Genomic DNA, 25,826 nt, shown 5'->3' on the forward strand with positions numbered 1-25,826 from the left:
GGCCACTGCACTCCAGCCTGGGCGACAGAGCGAGACTCCGTCTCAAAAAAATAAAAATAAAAAATAAAATAAAATAAAATAAAATAAAATAAAATGCACATATCCTTGCCTCCTTCTTCCTATTGAATCAGAATCTCTGGACCTGGTTCCTAGAACTGGAAATTTGAACAAGTGCACTATGGTTTCTTAAATTCATGAAAGTTTTAAAACCACTGAGGCAAGGTTACAACCTATTTCTCTTTTTTCTCTTTGCAAGACTCAACTGCCCTGCTTTTTCCGCCAGACCCAGGAAAAGGCCATGCAGTCTCCTGTTAGGCTCCCCAGACTTTCTGAGACAAAGCTTTCTTTCTATTTAGACCCTAGGCCAATCTCCCCTCCTAGAATAGCAGAGACCTTGAATTAGCCCCATGCCATGTGCTACTTGTTCAGAAACTTGCTGCCAGCCCCACCTCAGCATGCAGACTAGGTTCTCCTGCCATCTTGACCAGGCAAGTCAGCTGGTACCCCAGATCCTGTGGATTCAATCCATTTGAGGTTCTTATTTTCTTGCAACTCTGTCAGTCCCTTAAATGTCCCCAACTTTGCAAGCCTAACTGCAGCATCAGCAGATGGCAGAGGGAACAGAATGGCCTGCCCCACCAGGAACTGCACACTCTCCACCCCTGGGAGCAGCGACCACAACATTCACCGGGAGGGAGACGGGCAGCAGGAAGGACGGGGGGTTACACCCCCGAGCACCGACTCTGTGAAAGTCCAGGACAGTCTTCTCACATTCCACTTTGCTTTCATGCCTCAAATTCAGAGGGACCATACATTACTTCAGTTTCACAATAATTTGAGCAGAGGAAGATTTTATTTAGGGTTGTTCAAGATAGGAAAATCCCTCACCAAGATCAGGAACCTAGAAAAAAAATCCAAGCTAAAAATCCTGAGTGTACCTGACCAGATGCCTCTGAACGCCTTCCACTCTGGGAGTGGGGTGGACCTTTATACTGTCTTCTGGAACATGCAAGATGAAATACACTGAACAGGCATCTCTGCCAAGTACTTCTGCACTCAAATGCCTCAAGTGGGCTGAGCCAAGGTTGGAGGGCTAATTCCACTTCCATCCAGCACATTCTCAAAATATGCCAGGCAGAGCTCCTTCCAAGGATCGACAAGCTTACACAACCGAAGTGTGCTGGATGAGACCAGTTCCACCAACACACACACACCCCCCTACACACACGCACACCTATACACACATCTACACACATACATGTACACACACATACACATCTACACACACACATCTACATACACACATATCTACACACACGTACATATCTACACACACACTCATACACACATACATCTGCACACACACTCTCACACACACACATACACAGACATCTACACCCACACATATCTACATACACACACACACATATCTACATACTGTCCTGCTACAACCCCCAGTGAAAAATCAAACACAGTTTTCTGGGAATTACAGGAGAGCCAAGTACTTTGGGATTAGAGTAAAAGAAGGTCAAGCTCTGAATCAGGTCTGGGGTTCAGAGGTTTGGCTAACTCCCCAGAAAGATTATATCAGCAGGCAGAATCTGGAGCAGCCAGATTGCTGACCAAGAACCGACTCCCCTGCCATAGAAACATGTCAACAAGCTGGTGCCCACTAGGTTCCCAGGCCCTATCACTTACCGACTATTCCTGTCTCACAGGGGACAGACACTCTGGGCAGAGACCCAGGCAGCAGGCTTCCCTTTCCCTCTTTCCTAAATGGGAGTTTTTAATACAGTTACCCTGTTTATCTTTTGTACCTTAGGTGTGCTGGAGATGGTTCGTGTAATCATTGGGCCCAGGGTGCTTATAAAACTTTTGTCAAATACATTCCCCTTTGCAATTTTTGCCATATGTATATAATATATATAATGCATATATATTACACATACCCTCACCTCACTGTTCTAATATTTATTATTTTTATCTAAATCAACTTTTGTTAATCAGATTTTTCACTGAGATAACCATAGATTCATTTACATGCAGTTGTAAGAAACAGTACCAAGCGATTTCTCATACACTTTGCCCAGTTTCCCTAAATGGTCACATCTTGAAAAACTATGGTATAATATCACAAAGAGGACATTGTCATTGCTGCATTCTATCTTATTCAGATTTCTCCAGCTTTACTTGTATGCACTTATGTATGTGAGTTAAGCTCTGTACAATTTTATCACCTGTGTAGGTTCCTGTGTCCACCACCACAGAGACACCAAGCAGTGCCGACGCCGCAGGGCCCCTTATGTTACTCCTTCAAATCCACGCCCACTTTCCTCCCCGTCCCCCACCCCTACTTCCCCTTACCATAGCCCCTGGCAATCAGTAATCTATCCTCTATTTCTAAAATGTTGTATAAATGGAACCATGCACTGTGAAACCTTTGGGACTGGCTGCATTCACTCAGCACGATTCCCCTGAAGATGCATTCGAGCTGCACGTATCAGCAGTTTGCGTCCTTTTAGTGCTGAGTAGTAGTCCACGGTATGGATGCACCACAGTGTGTTTAGCCATTTGTAGCTGAAGGACATCTGGGCTGATCCCAGTTTAGGACTATTACAAATAACGTGTCTATGAATATTCATGTGCAGGTTTTGTGTGAACATAAGTTTTCATTTCTCCAGGATAAATGCCCGAGAATGTGATTGCTAGGCCATATGGTAACTGCATGTTTAGTTTTATAAGAAACTGCCAAACTGTTTTCCAGAGTGGCTGTGCCATTTTGCATTCACACCAGCAATGTATGGATGACTCGGTTTTTCCATATCCTCACCAGCGTTAGGTGTTGTTGCTGATTTTTATTTTAGCCATTCTGATAGGTGTGATGATGATACTGAACGTCGTTTTACACCCTTCCTCGCCATCTTCCATTCTCTCCGGTGGAATGTCTGTTTATGTCTTTTGCCCATTTTAAAATTTTTTTCATATAAGTTTTGTGAGTTCTTTATACAGTCTACATACTAGTCCCTTATAGATACATAGTTTGCAAATATTTCCTCCTAGTCTGTAGCTTGTCTTTCATCCTCTTCACCCATCAATATTTCACAGAGCAAATATTTTTACGTTTTTAAATTTTAAGGGTGTCCAATTTATCAGTATTTCCTTATATGAATTGGGCTTTTACTAAGTCTAAGAACTCTGCCTAACCCCAGATCTTTAAATTTATTTTCTTTTAGAAGTTTTTCTAAAAGTTTTAGGGGTTAACATTTTACATTAAAGCCTGTGATTCATTTTAGACTAATTTTATGTAAGTTTGAGGTTTGTTTTTGTTTTGCCTATTGATGACTGATTATTCTATTTGTTGAAAAGGTCATCGGTTGAATTGCTTCTTCTGTTGAACTACCTTTGTATCTTTGTCAAAAAATCAAATTAGCACATTTGTGTAGATTTATTTCTGGGTTCTCTATTCTGTTCCATTGATCTATGCATCCATCTCACTGCCAATACCACACGGTCTCGATTACTGTAGCTATATAGTAAGCCTTCATATAGAACAGAGTGATTCTTTCCATTATATCCTTCTTTGTCAGTATTGTTTTAGCTATTTAGTGTCTGCGATTTTCCATTAAATTTTAGAATAGGCTTATTTATGTTTACAAAAAACCTTGCTAAGATTTGACAGAAACTTCATTTAAACCTATAACTCAATTTGAAGAGAAAGAACATCTTTACTATGTTGAGAATTTCAATTCATGAACATAATATGTCTCTCCATTTATTCAAGTCTTATTTGACTTCTTTTATCAACATTTTGTACTTTTCAGCATACAGCTCCTATATATGCTTTGTTAAATATATGCCTAAGCATTTCATTTTCTTTGGAGCAACTGTAAAGAATATCGTGTTTTAAATTTCAGTTTCTGCACATTTATTGTATTAATATATAGAAATCTGATTGATTTTTCCATGTTGCTTTTGTATCCCACAACTTTGCTGAACCCAGTTAGTATTTTTAGAACTTTTTTGGTATATTCTTTGGGCTTTTCTGTGTAGATAATTGTGTCATGTGCATAAATCAACTTTTTTAATATTTTAAAATAAATTTTATATCACTGTCATAAACGTAACACTAGTGTCAACTATCATAAAGAGAATGTAATCCTAAAAATAAATATGATAAGGACAAAATATAATTAAACTCTAGTTAGATACAGTTGTCTGCAGAGGGCCCTCAACCTTAGACTTTTTCTCTCTCTAAGGGAGAATAGCAAGTATAAAAATAGGTGTTAAAAACTTAGTGGCATCAGGCTCACTTGGAACATTCCCTAGGACAGACCATATACTAAGCCATAAAACAAGCCTCAGTAAATGTAAAATAATTAAAATCATACAAAGTATGTTTCAGATTACAATGGAATTAAATTAGAAATGATGAAAAGTCAAAATTTGGGAATTGCACAAATATGTGGAGATTAAACAATATGCTATTAAATAAATAACAGGTTAGAACACAAATTAGAAAATATTTTGAGATTAGTTAAAAACAACATATCAAAACCTATGAGATGCAGCTAGAGCAGTGCTTACAAGGAAATTTATAACTATAAATGCCTACATTCAAAAAGATCTCAAATAAATATGCTAACCTTTCTCCTTAGCGAACTAGAAAAAGAGGAACAAAGCAAATCCGAAGCAAACAGGAGGAAGGAAATAACAATTAGAGGATAAAGAAATGAAAGAGGGCCGGGCGTGGTGGCTGAAGCCTGTAATCCCAGCACTTTGGGAGGCTGAGACGGACAGATCACGAGGTCAGGAGATCGAGACCATCCTGGCTAACACAGTGAAACCCCGTCTCTACTAAAAAAATACAAAAAACCAGCCAGGCGAGGTGGCGGGCGCCTGTAGTCACAGCCACTCGGGAGGGTGAGGCAGGAAAATGGCGTAAACCCGGGAGGTAGAGCTTGCAGTGAGCTGAGATCCGGCCACTGCACTCCAGCCCGGGCAACAGAGCGAGACTCTGTCTCAAAAAAAAAAAAAAAAAAAAAAATGAAAGAGAAAACAATGAAAAGAAATAAACCAAAAACCAGTAGTTTTTTGAAAAGGTCAACAAAACTGACAAACTATTGGCTAGATTGAATGAGAAAAAGAGAGAGAAGTTTCAAACTTCTAAAATTAGGAATGGAAAAGGAGACATCACTACTGACCTTACACAAATTAGAAGGATTTTTTAATTGATCTTTTAATTGACATGGGATTAAGAAAAAAAGTTATAAGATAATACAGAAAAAAAAAAAAAAAAAAAAAAAAAAACTATGAAGCTACACAGCAAATTAGATAACGACTTAAAGAAGTTGACATCATACAAATAGAGCAATTTGTGCATTAGTGAAAGAATACCTGCACATTTAAAGATATAAGTTTGTTTAAAATTAATGAATTTTAATATGAAACAAAAAACCTAATTGGTCCATTTGGGAGGGTATTATAAGAATCATTTCATTACTTTAAACCTTCTAAATATAGAATCAAATCAACGCATTTTCCTTCCCTTTCATACTCTTCCATATACACTGTATCTCAGTATAATTAAATATTGTAGTTTATTTGAGGAAGTTTCTCTATAGATGCACTGCATGTAACAAATGAAGAAGGAAAGACAGAATTTGAATGTCACCACTTTGCTAACCATAATCACTTAGTAGATTATCAACAGTTAGATTCTGACCAAGTCTAAATCTAACTATTTATTTATTTATTTATTTATTTATTTTTTGAGACGGAGTCTCGCTCTGTCACCCAGGCTGGAGTGCTGTGGCCGGATCTCAGCTCACTGCAAGCTCCGCCTCCCGGGTTCATGCCATTCTCCTGCCTCAGCCTCCCGGGTAGCTGGGACTACAGGCGCCCGCCACCTCGCCTGGCTAGTTTTTTGTAGCTTTTAGTAGAGACGGAGTTTCACCGTGTTAGCCAGGATGGTCTCGATCTCCTGACCTAGTGATCTGCCCGTCTTGGCCTCCCAAAGTGCTGGGATTACAGGCTTGAGCCACTGTGCCTGGCCTAAATCTAACAATTTATTTAAAGGGCATAGGGGAACAAGTTAAATAACACCGTTAGGAGACAATAAGGAAAATCCAGACTTCATAAAGCTCTGTAGGAGAAATGAATCTGTTTCTTCAACAAATCAATTTCAAAGGGAAAAAAGGCAGGGTAGGGGTAACCCATGGACTAAAAGATTGACATGTAACTGCAATTCATTGCAATGTATAGACTCCATTTTTCTGGATTCAAACAAAGTGCATTTTAACACTGTATAGTTGCTATTAAGGAACCATTTAATTTTTTACATGTTATCATATAGTATTGTCATGTGTTTTAAAAGACAATACTTATCTTTCAAAAAATAAATCTAATATAAAATTAAAAAAAAGAATTGACATCATGGAGACCAAGTTGATGTAGAGAAACAAAAAGAAATGACATAAATCCTTCACAAACTCTTCTAGAAAACAGAGGAGGTGGGAACACTTACCAACTCATTCTATAGGACTGTTATTGCCCTGATACCAATGCTAGACAAAGATATTGTAAGAAATGGAAACTACAGACTAATACCCTTTAAGAATATAGACATAAAAATCCTTAACAAAACACTAGCAAACTAAACCCAGCAATGTGTAAAAAGGATGATGCATCATGACCAAGTGTGATTTATCCCAGGAATGCAAGACTAGTTTAACATCCAAAAATCAATTAACATATAATTACATATGCAAAAATTGTTTTGGAAAAAAATCCAACATTCGATCATGACAAAAAACCTTCAACAAACTAGGAACAGAAGGAAACTTCTTCAACAGAATAAAAAGGTTATATGTAAAACTAGTTAGTGTGATACTTACTGGAGAAAGACTAAATGCTTTATCCCTAAGATCAGGAAGAAACAAGAATGTACACTCTCATTACTTTTATTCCAGATTGTTTTAGAGATTCCAGCCAGAGAAATTGGTCAAGAAAAAGAACTAAAAGGCACCCATATCGGAAAGAAAGAGGTAAAATAGTCTTTATTCCCAGATAATATAATCTCATATATAGATAACTCCAGATAATTTACTAAAAAACAACTAAAATTAATAAATGAGTTCAGGAAAGTTATAGGATACAAGATAAACATACAAAAGTCAATTGTATTTCTACACACTAACAAAAAGCAATGCCATAAATAAGAAAACGATCCCATTCACAATACCATCAAAAAAAATCAAATACTTAAGAATAAATAAAATAAATGCAAGACTTGTAAACTGAAAGCTATAAAACGTTGCCAAAAGGAATTAAAGAAGACGTAATAAAATGAAAAGACATTTCACATTGATGGATGGGAAGACTTAAAATTGTTAAGATGGGATTAACACCTGAATTGGTCTAAAGACTCAACACAATTTCTATTAAAATCAAAGTTGCCTTTTGTTTTTCAGAAATTAAGAAATAGATCCTAAAATTCATATGAAAATGTTAAGGGTCCAGAATAGTCAAACAATCTTGAAAAGAAAACAAAGTTGAAGGACTCACAATTTTTAATTTCAAACTTACTACAAAGCTACAGCAATCAAAATAGTATAACACTAGTGTCAGGACAGACATGTAGATCAACTAATAAAGTTAAGAGTATAAAAATAAGACCACATTTATGGTTGACTAGTTTTAGACAAAAGTACCCCAAAAGATTCAATGGGAAAGAAACCATCTCTTCAACAACTGGTGTGGGGGTAATGAGATACCCACATAGAAAAAGATTAATTTGGACCCCTATCTTACATTATACACAAAAAGTAACTCAAAATGGATGACAGACCTAAATGTAAGCACTAAGAAAACATTAATAAATATTTGTGATGTCCAATTAGCCAATCACTTGTAAACAAGAGATAAAAGAAAAACATGATAAGCTGGACATAAACTTTTGCACACAGTAAAAATTGTGAAAAGACAATCCACAGAATGAGAGGAAATATTTGCAGATTATATGTTTGATAAGAGACTTTTATTCAGAGTACATAAAGAACCCTTACAACTCAATAATAAAAAGACAATCCAACTAAAAATTAGGCAAAGGATTTGAAGAGACATTTCTCCAAAGAAGATATACAAATGGCCAATAAACATATGAAAAGATATTTACTATAACATTATAAGTCATTAGGAAAACCACAATGACACAGTCTCACACCCACTGGGATGCCTATAATCAAAAAGGCAATAAATGTTGGTGCGGATATGGGTATCTTGCAGTTACTTTGGAAAACAGTTTTGAGTTCCTAAAAGTATTAAAAGAGTTATCATATGACACAGAAATGCCACTCCTAGGGATATATCCTAGAGAGATGAAAACATACATCCACACAAAATTTGTACATGATTGTTCATAGGAACATTTTTCATAATAGCAAAACAGTAGAAGCAATTCAAATGTTAATGTGTAAATGAATAAATAAAATGTGGTATACCCATACAGTGAAATATTATTCAGTCATAAAAATGAATGCATCACTGACACATGCTTAACTGAAAGAAGGTGGTCACAAAAGACCACATATTGTACGATTCCATTTATGCAAAAAAGCCGGGCGCGGTGGCTCAAGCCTGTAATCCCAGCACTTTGGGAGGCCGAGACGGGCAGATCACGAGGTCAGGAGATCGAGACCATCCTGGCTAACACGGTGAAACCCCGTCTCTACTAAAAAATACAAAAAACTAACCGGGCGAGGTGGCGGGCGCCTGTAGTCCCAGCTACTCGGGAGGCTGAGGCAGGAGAATGGCGGGAACCCGGGAGACGGAGCTTGCAGTGAGCTGAGATCCGGCCACTGCACTCCAGCCTGGGGCAGAGCGAGACTCTGTCTCAAAAACAAAAAAAAAAAAAAAAAAAAAAAAAAAAGAAAAGAAAACGAAACCATTTATGCAAAATGTCCAGAAAAAGCAAATTTAGAGGAACAGAAAGGTAGATCAGTGATTACCAGGGCTGGAAGGAGGTGGAAATTGAGAGTGAGTATAAATGGGCATGACATTCTTCACAGAGTGACGGAAATGTTCTAAAATTAGATATGAGGTGACTGTACAACTCTAAAAATACACTAACAGTCATTGAACTGTACACTTAAAACAGGTGATTGTGATGTTTTGTAATTTACCTCAATACAACATATTAAATGTCTAAAAATTAAAAATGAATTAGTGTACAACTAGTCTTTCTCACTGACCTAATCAGAGTTTTAAAGGCAGTCAGCTTCTTGTTGCCTGATTCAATAACACGTACCATCTAAAATAACTGTGTGTGACAAAAGATATACATGCCACACTTTAAAACACAATTGCAGGATCTCGAGGAGCCACATTCACACCTCACTGAGGCCAAACAAGAGGAGAAAAGATATTACCGGGGAGGCTGGAAGCATGGGACAGTGGCCCCATGACACCACCACTACAGGGAGCAGCCGGATGGCCCTGCATTTTCTCCCATGGGATAGAAAGGCTGTAAGTTAATTCACGGTTGGAAGTGAGATGAATAGATTATGTTAGCTGGGGCACATTGAAAATTGCACATATAAGAATCAGCTGAACACAAATCAGAATGCTCATCAAGAAGAATGCTGTACCTGTGCATAAAAGGCGAATTCCACCCTGAAACACAGCATATCTTGGGTGCTGGTAGCCACATCTATATGTCACAGATAAGTTTTGTCTGGCCAGGCGACACTTTTCTAGGAGCTGTCCCTCTTCAAGACCACCTGCCTTCCCATTTTCATAGTAATGTCGGGAAATACCATCTCGTACCACCAATCCCCTCCTGGCCACACACGCCTCTTAATGCTGGGAGTTCCTCCCTGGCATTTTAGACTGGAAACTAAGACAATGCCAGGCCAGCATCTCTCCAGAGACTAACTCTGAACATGTCAAATGCCAGAGCTGAGGGCAGTTCTGTTTTTACCATGTGGATACCAGTACCTTCCAATAAATTCCCCTTTCTCCTGAATTTCAATTGTGTTTCGGCTCCACGTAACCAAGAATCCTAACTGATACTATGCAAGTTTAAATCGTTCTCTGCTTAAATTCTATCCATCAGCATTCCCACGATACATAAAACTTGGTTCCACTCAAAGGTGCACATTAGTCCCATAATTAGGGGGTTTTAGGGCACCTTCTCTCAGCAAAGGTTGTCTCTACCCACCCACCCCACCCTTCTCATGACCAAGGTTAAGGTCATTCCGCTGGGAACACTAGACAAGCAAGCTGTTTGAAGATTACAGTAAAGGAAGTAGATATCTGAACTAAGTCTGGGAAGTTAGAAGTCCTGTCCAAATCCCAGAAAAAAAAACTATTAAGTGGTGTTTATGGCTGTTATTATAAACCAACCAGACGCAAGGTGATACAAACCTTTGAAATCCCAAAGAAACAGAACAATGTGTTAAATGCTATGTTAAGAGCTTTTGCAAGATCCATTTCCATCCACTATTTATTTCGCTTCGGTTTAATCACATTTTGACTAGCAAAACCAGAAACATGATGTAGTTGTCTTTATGAAAATCAGCTACTAGAATTCCTGAGAATTAAATTAAACAAGAGAATGGAGATACCACAAATTCACTACTTCCTTTTTTAAATAATGTATTTATTTAGTAAAATAGCTAGCTTACCAGGCTAGGCAAAGCTATCATCAAATCTCTAATTCATGTGTACTGGATCCTCACAACCCCCTTCCAGATACGGGAAGTTCAATAACCCAGTACCACTGGGGGAAGTCAAGGTCCTCACATACAATGTGTCTGATTTAAGAACAAAATAGTGAGATTACGTACTTGACGATATTCTTAAGGTAAAATCTAGAACTAAAACAAACAGGTATGCCATAAAAAATTTTAAGAATTCTAATGGTCCTTACGGTAGGGATGACCATTACCATAGTGTTACTAAAATTGTGCTAGTAGTCCTAATGATAATAAAAATGGAAAAAGTAACAACAGAAATAATAAAACCGTTTAGCCCAAAGATATGTAGAGTCAGGGATGTAACTGTGCTATGTACAGGAATTATAATTTTAGCATTTATCATCGTATGGTACACCAGATTTGCATTTCCCTATCATTTTCCCTTATTTCTTCTCTGGTTGAATCAATGCCACATTGACTACCACAAGTAAAAGGCCGTTAATTATTCCACTGAGGGCAGACATAACGAAGGCATGATACCTTTGTACACTCAGGGATGACATTCAGGGATGGAGGATAATATCTACACAAAAGAGATTTAAATGCATCTTACCTAATATCTGAGAGGTCGCACTTGTTTCCAGCGATGGCCATGACAATGTTTTCCGGACCATGTTCTTTCAGCTCCTTGACCCATTTCTTCAAGGTATGAAATGAATCCTAAACCAACAGGATACATAAATCATTAGAAAAACCCCTCAATATAATATTTCAACCAAGCAGAAATACAAGCCCAGTACAATTTAATGGAGAAAAATATTTTTAGGAGAGTCATGCAGATTAACATACTACCTCTGTCGAGGCACAGAAGTTAATGTTAGCTGAAATACACTTAAATAGACCATGTAAAGTTTTCTAAAATTAAAACTTGATCTAGTTCAGAAAATCATATCAGTGATTTTTCTCCTACAAATAACGTTCATTTAAAATGATAGCCTGGACTCTGCATGAATAAGAATAACAGGACTAAGTAAATGCTCATGCTTACACCAAGAAAGAATCATCTATCTTTAGAGTCCTGTCTTCCTGTCAGCCCTTCACTCACAATTGTCCTCTAGAAAACAGGTCAAAGGCAACACACCACATTTAGGTAGAAGTGGTCAGGAACTCGTGGAAGGTAACAGTGATGGGTCATTAAACTGATAGTCTTATGTGCTGAGTCAACACTCCAGAGAAAAAAAGTAAATAATTCAACTTGCAGGAGTGGGAAAAAATGTCATCAAACTACTGCAGTTATTTGTTGATGGAAGTGTAAAACCTTCAACATTATAACTAAAAATATACTATATATACACAAACACACAGATTTACTTACACGCACACAAATGTTATGCTTGGCATTTTAAGTAAGTAGTATGATTGAAACACTAACAAAAATAAGTATTCTGTAATTATAAAGCATGCAGAGATTAAAAACGATTTTCCTTTTCTTTAAAAGCTGACATTCTGCAGAATAGTACTACCAGGCATGACTTTGCCTCTACAGTCAATTTTAAGAATGAATGGTCATTGTTGTTTAATTTAGCAGACAAATATGGAATGCTTTGTTACATATACATGAAATAAACTCAATATATAGTGGCACACTACTGGCAAGACGCAAGCAGTGACGTCTTTGCTTCAGTCTCTCTAAGTGAGAGAACCACCATAAATGACATCTAAATTCTGAAGGAGACATTCTTACCTGCTTGGTAATATCATACACGATAACAGCTGCAGCTGAGCCTCGATAGTACATGGGAGCCAATGAATGAAACTGTTTAAGAACAATGAACAGTTTTAGGCCAAAGTGAACAGACTTTATTCAATCCCAAATTAAACATAAAAGTTTTATCCTCCATCATTCCATAGGATCTCTACATTCCTTCCCCATCTAATTTTTCCAGGGTTCATGTTATTCTTTATTTTATTTTATTTTTTTGAGATGGAGTTTCACTCTTGTCACTCAGACTAGAGTGCAATGGCATAACCTTGGCTCACTGCAACCTCCACCTCCTGGGTTCAAGCGATTCTTGTGCCTTGACCTCCCGAGTAGCCAGGATTGCAGGCACGCACCACCACACCTGGATCATTTTTCTATTTCTATTAGAGACAGAGTTTCATCATGCTGGCCAGGCTGGTCTCAAACTCCCGACCTCAGGTGATCCACCTGCCTCGGCCTCCCAAAGTGCTGGTATTACAGGTGTGAGCCACTACGCCCAGCCCCAGGGTTCATATTAAACAAGAAATTTTCCTCCTCATCAACACATATATATACTTGTGGCTTACTGACCATGAAATCTACTCTTGGGTAAAAGCCAAAACAAATTTTATTTTATTTTATTTTATTTTATTTTATTTTATTTTTTTTTTTTGGAGACGGGTCTCGGGGGGGGGGCCCTTCTTGGTCGCCCCGGGCTGAGTGCAGTGGCCCAGATCTCAGGGCTCACTGCGAAGCTCCGCTCCCCGGGGTTTACGCCATTCTCCTGCCTCAGCTCCGGAGTAGCTGGGACTACAAGGCGCCCGGCCACCTTGCCCGGCTAGATTTTTTGTATTTTTTTTTTAGTAGAGACGGGGTTTCACCGTGTTAGCCAGGATGGTCTCGATCTTCTGACCTCGTGATCCACCCATCTCGGCCTCCCAAAGTGCTGGGATTACAGGCTTGAGCCACCGCACCCGGCCACAAATTTTATTTTAAATGTTACCATCTTGTGAATTTTCTTTTCTCTGCTGCTCATCATTTCTCTAATATGACTGACCGACCCAGGGCAATCTCATTAGAATGATGCAGCAGTAAAGGAAAGAAGTATGGCAAGGAGAGGGAAAGGGAACACTGGCAAAGACCACAGGACCCTTGCTGAGCCGCTCATGAAGACCAGTCAGCAAGGGCAGCTTTGGCAGCAGCTGCCTCGGGTCTGGAGGGCTGCCACCTCTCCAGCACGGGGCTTCCTCACCTACCTAAGGTCCACAACTGACAAGACAGCAGAGGAGCTCCATTCCAAAATGTTAACAAAGCAAGTGCTGCTGGTCACTAGCATCGTTCATCCCCGGACAGGAGAGCTCATTAGTCTCAGAATGCATACACTTTATGGATATTTTGGAGAAGGGTCCAGTCTTAATCTGCCTTTTTTTTTTTTTTTTTTGGGAAGGGGCCCGTTTTTATTTTCCTTTTTTTTTTTTTTTTTTTTTTGAGACGGAGTCTCGCTCTGTGGCCCAGGCTGGAGTGCAGTGGCCAGATCTCAGCTCACTGCAAGCTCCGCCTCCTGGGTTCACGCCATTCTCCTGCCTCAGCCTCCCGAGTAGCTGGGACTACAGGCGCCCGCCACCTTGCCCAGCTAGCTTTTTGTATTTTTTAGTAGAGACGGGGTTTCACCGTGTTAGCCAGGATGGTCTCGATCTCCTGACCTCGTGATCCGCCCGTCTCGGCCTCCCAAACTGCTAGGATTACAGGCTTGAGCCACCGCGCCCGGCCAATCTGCATTTTTTTTTTTAATTAAAAAGTATCCTGGAGGGGCCGAGTGTGGTGGTTCATGCCTGTAATCCTAACACTTGGGAGGCTGAGGCAGGCAGGATCACCTGAGGTCAGGAGTTGGAGACCAGCCTGGCCAATATGGTGAAACCCCGTCTCTACTAAAAATACAAAAATTAGCTGGGCGTGGCAGATGCCTGTAATCTCAGCTACTCGGGAGGTTGAGGCAGGAGGAACGCTAGAACCCGGGAGGCAGAGGTTGCAGTGAGCTAAGATTGTAAAACTGTACTCCAGCTTGGAAGACAGAGTGAGACTCAATCTCAAAAAAAAAAGGTATCCTGGACGGGTTTCGAAAGTCAGTAAGAAAAAGATGGCTTAATAGAAAAATGGACAAAGATATAGATATAGGTAAATCACAGAAGACATAAATTGCCAATAAATATTTTAAAACATGTTCAATTAGAATTGGAGGAACACCAATAAATAAGGAGACACTTATAAATTGTTACATCGTAAAAAGATGTGTGATGTTCAGAGTTGGTGTAGGTTTCAGAAGCGAGGCACACATACTCTATATGGAATGGGCTGAATATCTTCTTTCAAAGCAACGGTTGGCAACATAATCAAAAGTTGGAATGTGTGCCCCATTTGACCCAGCAATTCCACTTAGAGGAATATATACTGGAGTGACCACCACACACAGGAAGACACATCCTTGTGCTGTATACGGGAGCACACGGGAATTGACTCACGGTATAATGTTATGAACCGAATGTTTGTGTCTCCCCTAAAATCCATGTATTGAAACCCTAACTCCCAACGTGGTGGTATTAGGAGGTGGGGCTTTTGGGAGGTCATTAGGATTAGATGAGGTCACTGATGGAATTAGTCCCTTATACGCAGAGAAGGAGACCAGATCTCTCTTCCCTCCCCGCCCTGCCCCTACGTGAGATACAGCAAGAAGGTATCTGCATACCAGAAAGGGGGCCCTCACAGGCACTATACATGCCGGCACCTTGATCTTGGCCTTCCCAGCTCCCAAATGGTAAGAAATCAATGTGTGTTGTTTAAGCCACCCAGTCTATGTTATTTTGTGCACAGATTAATACCTGTATGTATGTAATGATATTCTATAGCCATTAAAATGATGATTTTTATTTACAGGAAAAGATCTCTTTGACATACTGTTAGATGAAAAATAGTCTCAAAATAGCATATAATGTATCATTTACTATGTGCCTGATGTGTTATTATATGATAATATAATAGGGTACAATGTGTGTGGGGGCATGTCTCTGTGTGCAGGAATAACACGAGGTTCCTCTAAATCTTAACAGGTGGGATTTCCAGTGATTTTAAATTTTCCTTATAAGCATCTGTATAGCATAATGTTTTACAATGAGTTTTAAGTAATATGGTTTTTAAGTTTTGAACAAAGCAGCTGTTTTTATTGGGCAGCGGGGAGAGAGCAGGGAGGAAGGAGAAGTGGATCCTGAAGCTTTATTTGCAAGCAACAAAACCCTAACTCATTATTTTCTTTCCCACGATACTCATCATTGGATCAATACTTGCCAGATTGAAATGATGGTATTTGGAAATAATCTGAGTCCCCAGGTTTCCCTGTTACTGCACTGAGGAATGCCGGTGAGGCACTCACAAGAGGGTGGAATGGAAGTGGGCCAGCCTCCCTGCCTCCGGTCCCTCCATGCAGGTCTCCATCCTGAAGAGAAAGGACTCTGGAGCCTCCGCGGGTTTCAGAGAAGGGAGAAGGTTGGACGAAGCTCAGGGTGAACCAAGGAGTTCACAGCTGAACTGTCCGGTGGCCGAAGACGCCGAAGGGTGGGCTCCACCCACTGCCCCCATTCCAGAATGCACTTGGGGACAGCGACATTTGTCACATGCATGCCTTTCCATACTCACTGACTGCCCAACACTGTGTTTGGCATAATTATTAGGCATCCATAAATCTATTTTTAACCCACCATTTGGCAACCTACTCCTTAAACTTAAAAAACAAAATCAGAATTCCTGCCCAAAGGGAGGAAAAAGTAAGAATTTTTTGAAACTTTCCTACTTTTCAAAGGGTAAGGACTGCAGATACAGTCTCTTTTTACCCCAATTATCCAAAATGCCCATTTTTTTCAAAATAGTCTCCGTATAAGAGTGGTTCACATAAACACACAAAGTAGCAGTCAATACAAACTTTATTTCCCAAAAGTAAAGACATTCATGGACTCAAGCTCAAAGAGGAGCACACTGCGGGTGTCTTCTAAGACAGAGAGAGTTCATTTTAGGCTAAAACACCATGAACTGAATCTAAAACGGCCACTGGTGTGGAGGTCTCATGAATTATTGAAGAGATCTTGGTATATAAAGCATTACTCATTCTTTCCTTCCTCCAAATGGAATCACTTTGAAATAAATCTGTTGGTGAAGCCACTTAACTGACTTCATTGCTGGGGACTTGAGGGTTTTAATGAGTTAGAAGTTCACGTCTCAGTTCCAAAACCCAATAATGCATTGACCAAAGGGTGATCTTGGTGGAGGACAAAAACGATAAATCACTTCTAGTCTACAACGTATATGCTTTTCCCCCTTACAAATATAAAACAAAAGCACCACAATCAGCCTCAGTACTCAACATGACATAATTCAATTCCTGTGGGGTCAGAATTAAGACTGATGGAATGCTCACATAAAAAGATTCTTCTAGAAATAAAGTTCACAGTCACAGGAGGCTGACAAAGCTTTATTTTTACATCTTACCTTGAAAGGTTATTTGAAAATTAACACAACAGATGCCAATTCAAAATCCCTTCTTCTCTGACTACACAACAAAACATCTAGAAGGACCAAATCAAAATGTTGAGAAAATTTTCAGATGTCATTCAATTATTTAGAAACAGCACAGGGAACTGTGAAAACCCAGTGTGTCTCCTCAAAAGAAATAGCTGTGTATGTCCTTAGTGTGTGTGATTATTTGTTTTCTAATTGCTGGAGGTCCCAATGGTGGGGGAGGAGGGAATGATCTTCTTCAAGCTCTCAGAGCTTCTCAGACTGCTCAGCTTTCACAGACGGACACTAACCCTGCCCCACCTCCAGCAGCTGGCAGAAAATAAATGAACATGACCTTTCTGGAAACCAGCTGGACAATGTGTTTCAAGAATCTTGCAAATGTTCAGATACTTTGATTTGACAATTCTGCCTCTTAAGGGAATAATCAGAGATGGTTACAAAGTAACCAGAATTCATTTGAGAATTATCAATGACACTGAAAAACTGTAATCAATCTCTATGTCTAACAATTAAGGAATGGACACACAAATTTTATGTGATAGCCATATGATGGAATATCCAGCAGCAATTAGACTTAGGTGTTTCTAAAATATCAAATGGCACGTGAGGCAAGACAGCCTAGTGTGGTATTTTCCTGAGGGTCTTCTGCAGAACACTAGACCACCTGGAGGTGGCCAGGAAAAAAGGTTTCCTGGCCAAATAAGTTTGAGAAACACCATATATAATAACGCTTCCCTGGATGTTTACAAAGCATAACTAGTGCATTAAAGGATCTGAACATTTTCTACAGTAAAGAAACTTATTTATTTTGGTTTTAGTTCAGAATTCCCCATGCATTACTAAAATCTTTTTTTAAGTAGTATTTATTAATATCTAGGAACCTAGCGTGATCAAGACCCACCTGAGGGGCAGTGAAGAGAACTGGACTCAAAGAGAGGCCTGAGGCTTGGCTTGGCTCTATCCTGCTTTTCTTATTTTGTGAAATTGGTGCAGTGGGTGGGGTCAGAGACAAAGCTAGGGTTTTTTCCAGCTCTGTGACAACCCTCCAGAGCTCGCAGCCAAGGTGAAAACAGGCTCAGGATGGAGGCTCTCGCCTTCTCTGTAGCGCACGTCTCGTTTTCCCATCCTGTACTGCCCTAGGTGCATGCATGCACACGCGTGCGCGCACACACGCACGCGCACACACACACACACACACCAGTCAGCAGCACAGTGGAAAGTCTTATTCCAAGAAATCTCCTAATCCTTTAGACCACCCACTCTGCCTCAGGCAACATTCCTTAAATGCAGGTTTGTGGCATCGTAAATTCTACAGCAGCGAAATCCTGCAAGTCAGGAATGAGCAGTGGTGGAAAACACATGAAGTTTCCAAACAAGCACAGCTCCAGCTGGGCTCTGCCTCCCAGATGAGAATTATCCAAGCCAGAATGCTCTGGCATGAGGTCCAGGAACTCGGAGTGATGGGCTTTGTATTCTGATTTCCAGAGGACGCTCTGTCCCTTTTGAGTCGCTCAGGCTGGGCCTGGGCGCCTATGCTGCTCTGTGGCCGGTCAGGTGCAAGGCCACCATCAGGGAGAGTCAAGGGCAAATGCCAAAAAGAGCCCAAGGTCCACTGGGATTCAAACAAAGACAGAAGTGGTAGAAGAAAATTCCTGAAATTCTCAATATTCTCGGCTGGCAAAAGTTGAATGGAAAAACACATTACTGAATGTTCTTTCTGTGCCATTCAGAAGAATGCTTCCGACATTTACATAGACCCTCTCTCTCCACAGAAAAGCAGAGGCCTCGTTAATATGCCTACTCAGATGTCCTAACACCCCAGTGTATGCAGAGTTGAATAAAACGGGGCTGGGAGATGATACATCGAACTGTTAAGATGTTCTCTCTAAATAATGGCAGTACAGACAAACCACCACTTGCTTTGCGATTTCTGAATTATTCAAAAAAGTTTCTATTATATCATGATACATTACTTCTGCAATGACAGGGGGTGTCTTTTCTTTTTTTCCCTTTCTTTCATTTTCTTTGAATGTGTTGTTAGAGTCAAAAGTCTTCTCAGCACTCAGGGATCCAAGGGTTCAAGCAACAGTACCAGGAGGAAGCCGGGTTTTAGAACAGACCTGATGAGCACCTGACTCCTTTCTGACAAGATGTGCCGCAGCCTCATTTAGCAGAAAATGACACAACACACATCCAAACATCTTTCCACAAAAACGGTGTGGGAGCAAGGCATGGGTTACTTTTACTGATTGATTGGGACAGTGTCTTACTCTGTTACCCAGGATGGAGTGCAGTGGTGCCATCACGGCTCACTGCAGTCTCAACCTCCTGGGCTCAAGTCATCCCCTCATCTCAGCCTCCCAGGTACCTGGGACTACAGGTGTGTGCCACCATACCCGGTTAATTTTTCTTTTTTCAAGTTTTTATAGAGACAAGTTCACGCTATGTTGCCCAGGCTGGTTTCAACTCCTAGACTCAAGTGATCTTTTTGCCTCAGCCTCCCAAAGTGCTGGAATTAAAGGCATGAGCCACTGCACCCAGCTGGATTAGTGTTTTTTAAAAGACAATGTGATGAACTAGAAGATTCTAATCCCTAAAATAATGTATAAAAAAGAAATCAATGATTTAATATGCTGTAGAAAGGCATTTTTTCCCACATATGAAATTGTCCAAGGGCAGTGAACTTCAGTTCATATTCCTGTGTGTTGGCAAACAAGTGGAATTTCCTAAAACTCCAGAACTAAGCCCCACCCCACTCCTAGGTATGTCTACTTGCATCATACACAGCCACTGTGCTATGCATTTGTGGGGAAAGCCAGGATGGCCACAGTGATCATAGAAAGCTGGTCTCGTCTTGCCCTCTCTCCACTCTGCCCAGATTGGTTTGGTCTCTCCCGTCCTTAGCCTCAGAGTCACAGTAAGCGTACCACGTTCAAGACAAGACCCCACAGTGCGGGACAGTATCCTTGCTGCACAGCCCTGAGGAGGCCTCCGAACAGGCCCCATCATGCCAGATGCACTCAGAAACATACAGTGTCATTTCCCACAGTGCGCCTAGAGCCCGGACTCTGCACTCTGCTGTGTGCCAACCCAGGCTAGCCAGCACGGCCTTCAGACCCAGCCCCAGCTCTCACGCAGCTGCGCCTCCCTCCTGTCCGAGCAAAGTTCGCCTTGCCTGGACTGGACGTCCAAAGTTTCCACGAGAGCCTTCAGATGTCCAGTGAGCTCCAAACTGGCCACGCAGCCATCAGAGAGATCCTGTTTGGAAGGGCTGGATGATGATATTTACACTGACCACAGAATGGATTTATTTTTAACTTTTACTGTGGAAATTTTCAAGCACATCCACAAGAAGAGAGACTAGAATAATGAAGTTCCATCTTCTCATCCCCTGGCTTCAAGATCACCACTAGCACCTGGAGCCCCGGTTTCTACCTCGTCTCACATCCCGCTCCATCCGCACCCGTGCAGTCTTTTGAAGCAAATACTTGACATCATCTTATGTTAACTGAACATCAGAGTGATTGATTTCTTCCTACATAAATCTGATTGTTTCACTTCCCTGTTCAGAATCCTTCAAACCTAGTATAAAAGCCAAGCTCCATCATGTGGCCTCTTGGGTGGGCCCTGGTCCATTCTCAGGCCCCTCCACTGCTTGTCTCCAGCCCCAGCCTTCTCACTGCTCCCTAAACACAGAGGCAGGTCCACCGAGCCTCCGCACCTTCCCTGATGCCTTCTGGCGGCCTGGACCCTCCTCCGCCAGCATCCTCAAGGCCCCTCCTCACTTCTGTTGCACCTTTCATCAACTGCCAGCCTCCCTGAGAACCCTTCCTTGAAACCCTATCTGGACCATAGCAAGGACTCAACAAATATTTAATGACCAAATGCACATAATAAAAGTCAATAACCCTGTGAGGCCAGGGAGAGAAGACAGAATAGTTCCTGTTATTCACATGAGAAAACTGAGGCTCAGCATGGTTAAGTGAACTGCCCAAAGACATACAGCTCTTAATGGTGGAAAAGACTTTGAACATAGGTCTTGACTCCAAATTTCATGCTTTTTCCATCTCTGTGTTGCTTCTCTGAAATGACATGTTGCTTCAGTTGATATAATTAAGACACAGGTTTACATCAAATGTATTCATTCATTCAACAAACAGTAACCACTGTTTTAATACTCAGTACGTGGCAGGCACTGTTCTGAGCAGCAGAGAAACTGGAGTGTGGCGGGCAGAACAGTGCCCCCCAAAGAGGTCCGTGTCCTAATCCCCGTCACCGGGACTGTGTTAGGGTACATAGGAAGGGGAATAGCGTTCATCAGCTGACCTTCAGATGAGGACATTTATCTTGATTCCTTGGGTGAGCCCAGTGTCCACACAAGGCTCCTCAACAGTGAAAGAGGGAGGCAGGGGAGTGGGAGAGAGATTTGAAGATGCTACTCTGCTGGCTCTGAAGACAGAGGAAGGGGCTACAAGCCAAGGAAGCGAGTGGTCTCTGAAAAAGGCAAGGAAACAGATTCTGCCCTTGTACCTTCAGGAAGGATTAAGGCCTGCAGATATTTTAATTTTATTTCAGTGAGACGCACTTCTTTTTTCTTTTTTTTTTTTTAATCTTTTTATGTTTTGTTCTTGTTTTGAGACAAGGTCTCATTCTGTTGCCTAGGCTGGAGTGCAGTGGTGCAATCTCAGCTAACTCCAGCCTCAACCTCCTGGGCTCAAGTGATCCTCCTGTCTCGGCCTCCTGAGTAGCTGGGATTACAGCTGCATGTCACCACACCTGGCTAATTTTTTAAAAACTTTTTATAGAGATGGGACTCTCACTGTGTTGCCCAGGCTGGTCTTGAACTCCTGGGCTCAAGTGATCCTCCTGTCTCAGCCTCCAAGTAGCTGGGACCACAGACGTGAGACCCATTTCTGACTTCTGACCTTCACGGCCCTGAGGGAGTCAGTCTGTTGTTGTTTTAAGCCACTGAGTGTGTGGCAATCTGTTACAGCAGCAATCAGAAATGAAAAGAGAAGGTGAAGAAGGTAACAAGGTCCCCGCCCTCAAAAAGTGTCCTCTTCTTGGAGTGAGGGGGAGTCCGGCACCTTCCATGGGGCCGCTCTGGACGCAGAGGTCTTCCTACGGCGGGTCCGTGCTCACTGCAGCCCAGCTGCCTGTTAGGACAGGCTGTCAGCGCCTCAGGAGCAGGTTCTTCTGTTACCAAACAAAATCTGTTTGCTAATTTCCTATTCAAGAATGACACTCATAGGCTTTATAGGCCTTTTCTCCTGTATTTTAGCCAGACTTAGGAAATTAGCTCCATCAAAGAAAAGAAGAGGACAGAAGGGAAAGGGAGGGGAAGGGAGGAGAGGAAACAAAACTAGGTAAGGTGCTTCTTGGATTATCGGCAAATCCACCTCCGGACCCCCTGAAACTCCTGTCTCAGCGGCTCTGTGTCTTGGCCCCGCGTCCTCTGAGAGTTGGCAGAACGGAAACTTGGCCTCCACCCAAGAGGCACAGACAGTGCCTCATAATTAGAAGCTACTCAGGGCATCCCAGACTAAAACGCATGCCAGCAAAATGTCATTGCCTGACCTGGGAGGGTGTTCATCTAGCACAGTCACTGTCCCTCCCCGAGCAGCCTGTCCCCACCAAGGAGGGGGCATTTGGACGAAGGGGACATGCACCGGAGAGCAAAGGGCAACAGTGGGGTCTCCAGTGACAAAAGAACTCCCGAGGGACAAAAGGCAGGGCGGGAGCCTGTGTGTAAGCAGAAGCCTGTCCACACAGCTCTGAGGCTTTCCCCTCTGCCGGCCTCTGTGTCCTCACGGCCCAGGCCACATCCCTCACCGCAGCATGGCCTCCTCCCGGGCTCAGGGCAGAGCTGGTTACAGTGTCTCCTAAGGTAGCTTCGTATGTGGACAAGTCCTTCCTCCTCTCTTGTCACTAGCATTCTGACACCCAGGAGGACCGTTCCGCACCTAGACTCCTATTTTCTTAGAGGACACACATCCCCCCCGTCAAACGGCACCACAGTTCTGGGGGCCACGTCTGTGGACCGAGGCAGTCCCCGCTCCACCTGCCGTCAGGGTCCCCTCATGCCCCTCTCCAATTCCTCTGTTCACGCTTTGCTTTTGTAGTTTCCAGCACCAATTTTCAAATATCAATGAAACTCTTCAGCTGAAAACCACTCAGTGAAGGATTCCTGGGGCTTCTCCTTAAAGGAGCTCAGCAGGCACGGCCCTCACCACAGCTGTTTACCTCACTTAAACAGCATAAACCCTATCTTCAAGCTCCTGGCCTGTCTCCTCCCCACACAATCGTCACTCAGTTTTCCCTTTCAAGAGAGTTACTGAGGCATGGAGGAAGGGAATATTTCCCTTGCCAGGATCTCAGTTTGCATTGGTTGAAAGCACAGTCATCCCGGCCTGGACAGTATAGTGAGACCTCGTCTCTGAACAAAAAACAAACAAACAAAATATTAGCCAGGCATAGTGGCTGGTGCCTATAATCCCAGCTACTCGAGAGGTTAAGGCAGGAGGATTGCTTGAGTCTAGGAGGTCGAGGCTGCAGTGAGCTATGATCGCACCAGTGCACTCCAGCCTGGGTGACACAGCAAGACCCTGTCTAAAAAAGAAAAAGAAAAAAAAACAAACAAGAAAAGAAAAAAAAGAGAGAAGAAAAGAAAGTACAGTGCTCTTGTGAAAGGGGTGGGGAGGAGAGCAAAAACTCGCATGTACTCTATTCTCTCCCATGAGGAGGAACGCCTACAAAAACGTTCTATCATGGGCTGCTGGGGATGGCGCAGGTCAGGAGCAGGATTTTGGTGTGTGCTGCTGGCTTGTGCTGTAGCCAGGCCTGTATTTCCAATGGCTGCAGGAAAAAGAAAGGAGCTGCTCATTCTGAGCTTGTGAGAGGCTCCATTCTTCAAGAACTTCCAAAGGTCAAAATTTCCTCTGACTTTACTAACAGCCTATGAATAGTGAACCACTTTTTTGACCATAGATGCTGGGGCCGTGAAGAAAGCAGGAAAGAGAGCAAAACAGTTTCTTTGGATGTCTGTGAAGCCTGAATTTGACCTCAGCTATCTGCTGCCTCCAGTTCCTTTGCTTTCTCAAGCACCCATTCAGACCCAGCGATTTCGCACAGCTTTGTGCCAGTGCATCCCAGCCTTCTGGGCACATGATCTCCAAACACCTAACCTTTCAAACCATGCAGACTGGTAGTCGCTTGCAAAGTTAATCCGAAGGAGGTGAACAAGTGGTATGGCTGAACAGCCTGGGGTGCCCAGATCTCCTGACTGCATGCATTAAACCGTGGGCTCCTGGAGGATGTGAGTGTGGCTCCCCTTTACAGGCATGCACCATCACACCCAGGTAATTTTTTACTTTTTGTAGAGACAGTGTCTCACTGTGTTGCCCAGGCTTATCTTGAACTCCTGGGCTCAAGCTATCCTTCCACCTCAGCCTCCCAAAGTACTGGGATTAAAGATATGATTCACTGTGCCTGACCTAATTCTTTATTCAAAATTTTTCCTCTGAGATCAGCATTTCTAACCTACATGTAAATTCCAAAGAGTTGAAAGACAGCTTGCAACTTGCTTATCATTAATAATTTAAAGGTTTAAGGAGCAGGTAATGCCAAAGTCATCTACAAAGTCAACATAATCCTGACCAAAATCCCAGTTGGATTGTTTTGATAAATATTTACAAGCTGATCCTAAAATTCATTTGGAAATGCAACATACCCAGAATAGCCAAAACAATCTTGAAAAAGAACAAAGTTAGAGAACTCACATTTTCCAATTTGAAAGCTTACTACAAAGCTACAATAATCAAGACAATGTGGCATTGGCATAAGGACAAAAAAATGTGTATCAAAGAAATAGAACCGAGAGTCCAGAATCAGAACCTCAAATTTACGGTCAGGTGATCTTCAACAAAGGTGCCAAGACAATTGCGCAAAGAACAGTCTTTTCAAAAAACTGTGTTGGGACAACTGGACAGCTGCCTGCAAGGAATGAAGCTGGATCTTGTCCTTACAACATGCACAGAAATTAACTCCAAATGCATCACAGGGATAAAAGTGAGAACTAAGACTATAAAACTCTCAGAAGAAAATGCAAGAGTAAACCTTTATGACCTTAGGTTAGGCAAAGACAAGTGTTGGTGAGAATATGGAGAAACTAAAGCCTTATACACTGCTAGTTTTCCACTTTGGAAAACAGTTTGGCAGTTCCTCTAAATGCTAGCCATAGAGTTCCCATATGACCCATCAATTCCACTTCTAGATATATACCTGAGTGATTTTTAAAAACATACATCTGGCTGGGCATGGTGGCTCACACCTGTAACCCCAGTACTTTGGGAGGCCGAGGCGGGTGGATCACCTGAGGTCAGGAGTTTGAGACCAGCCTGGCCAACATGGTGAAACCTTGTTTCTACTAAAAATACAAAAGATTAGCCAGGAGCGGTGGTGGGCAGCTGTAACCCCAGCTACTGGGGAGGCTGAGGCAGGAGAATCGCTTGAACCCAGGAGGTGGAGGTTGCAGTGAGCCAAGAAGATCGTGCCACTGCACTCCAGTCTGGGCAACAGAGCAAGACTCCATCTCAAAAAAAAAAAAAAAAAAAAAACTACACAAAAAATTGTTTCTGAATGTTCACAGCTATTCATAATAGCCAAAAAGTTGGGGGAAAGTGGATATTCATCAACTGATGAGTGGATAAACAAAAATGTGGTCTATCCATACAATGGAATATTATTCAGCCATAAAAAGGAAATACTCACACCACAACGTGAACCTTGATCATCTTTTCCTAAGTGAAAGGATCCAGTCACAAAGAACC

General features: G+C 41.8%; 1 protein-coding gene across 1 annotated transcript in view; it reads right to left on the reverse strand.

Moving 5' to 3' along the window:
• Window positions 1–25,826, reverse strand: part of RAB31 (RAB31, member RAS oncogene family) — an 83,165-nt gene that overhangs the window by 40,657 nt on the left and 16,682 nt on the right. The window contains exons 3-4 of the mRNA XM_017853866.1: window positions 12,439–12,510; window positions 11,308–11,414 (exon numbers count right to left, since the gene is read on the reverse strand). Coding sequence (XP_017709355.1) covers window positions 11,308–11,414; window positions 12,439–12,510 — 179 coding nt within the window. The remainder of the gene's footprint in view (window positions 1–11,307; window positions 11,415–12,438; window positions 12,511–25,826) is intronic.

Source organism: Rhinopithecus bieti, unplaced genomic scaffold (assembly GCF_001698545.2).
Source record: "Rhinopithecus bieti isolate Rb0 unplaced genomic scaffold, ASM169854v2 scaffold_35856, whole genome shotgun sequence".
NCBI classification, from domain to species: Eukaryota; Metazoa; Chordata; class Mammalia; order Primates; family Cercopithecidae; genus Rhinopithecus; species Rhinopithecus bieti.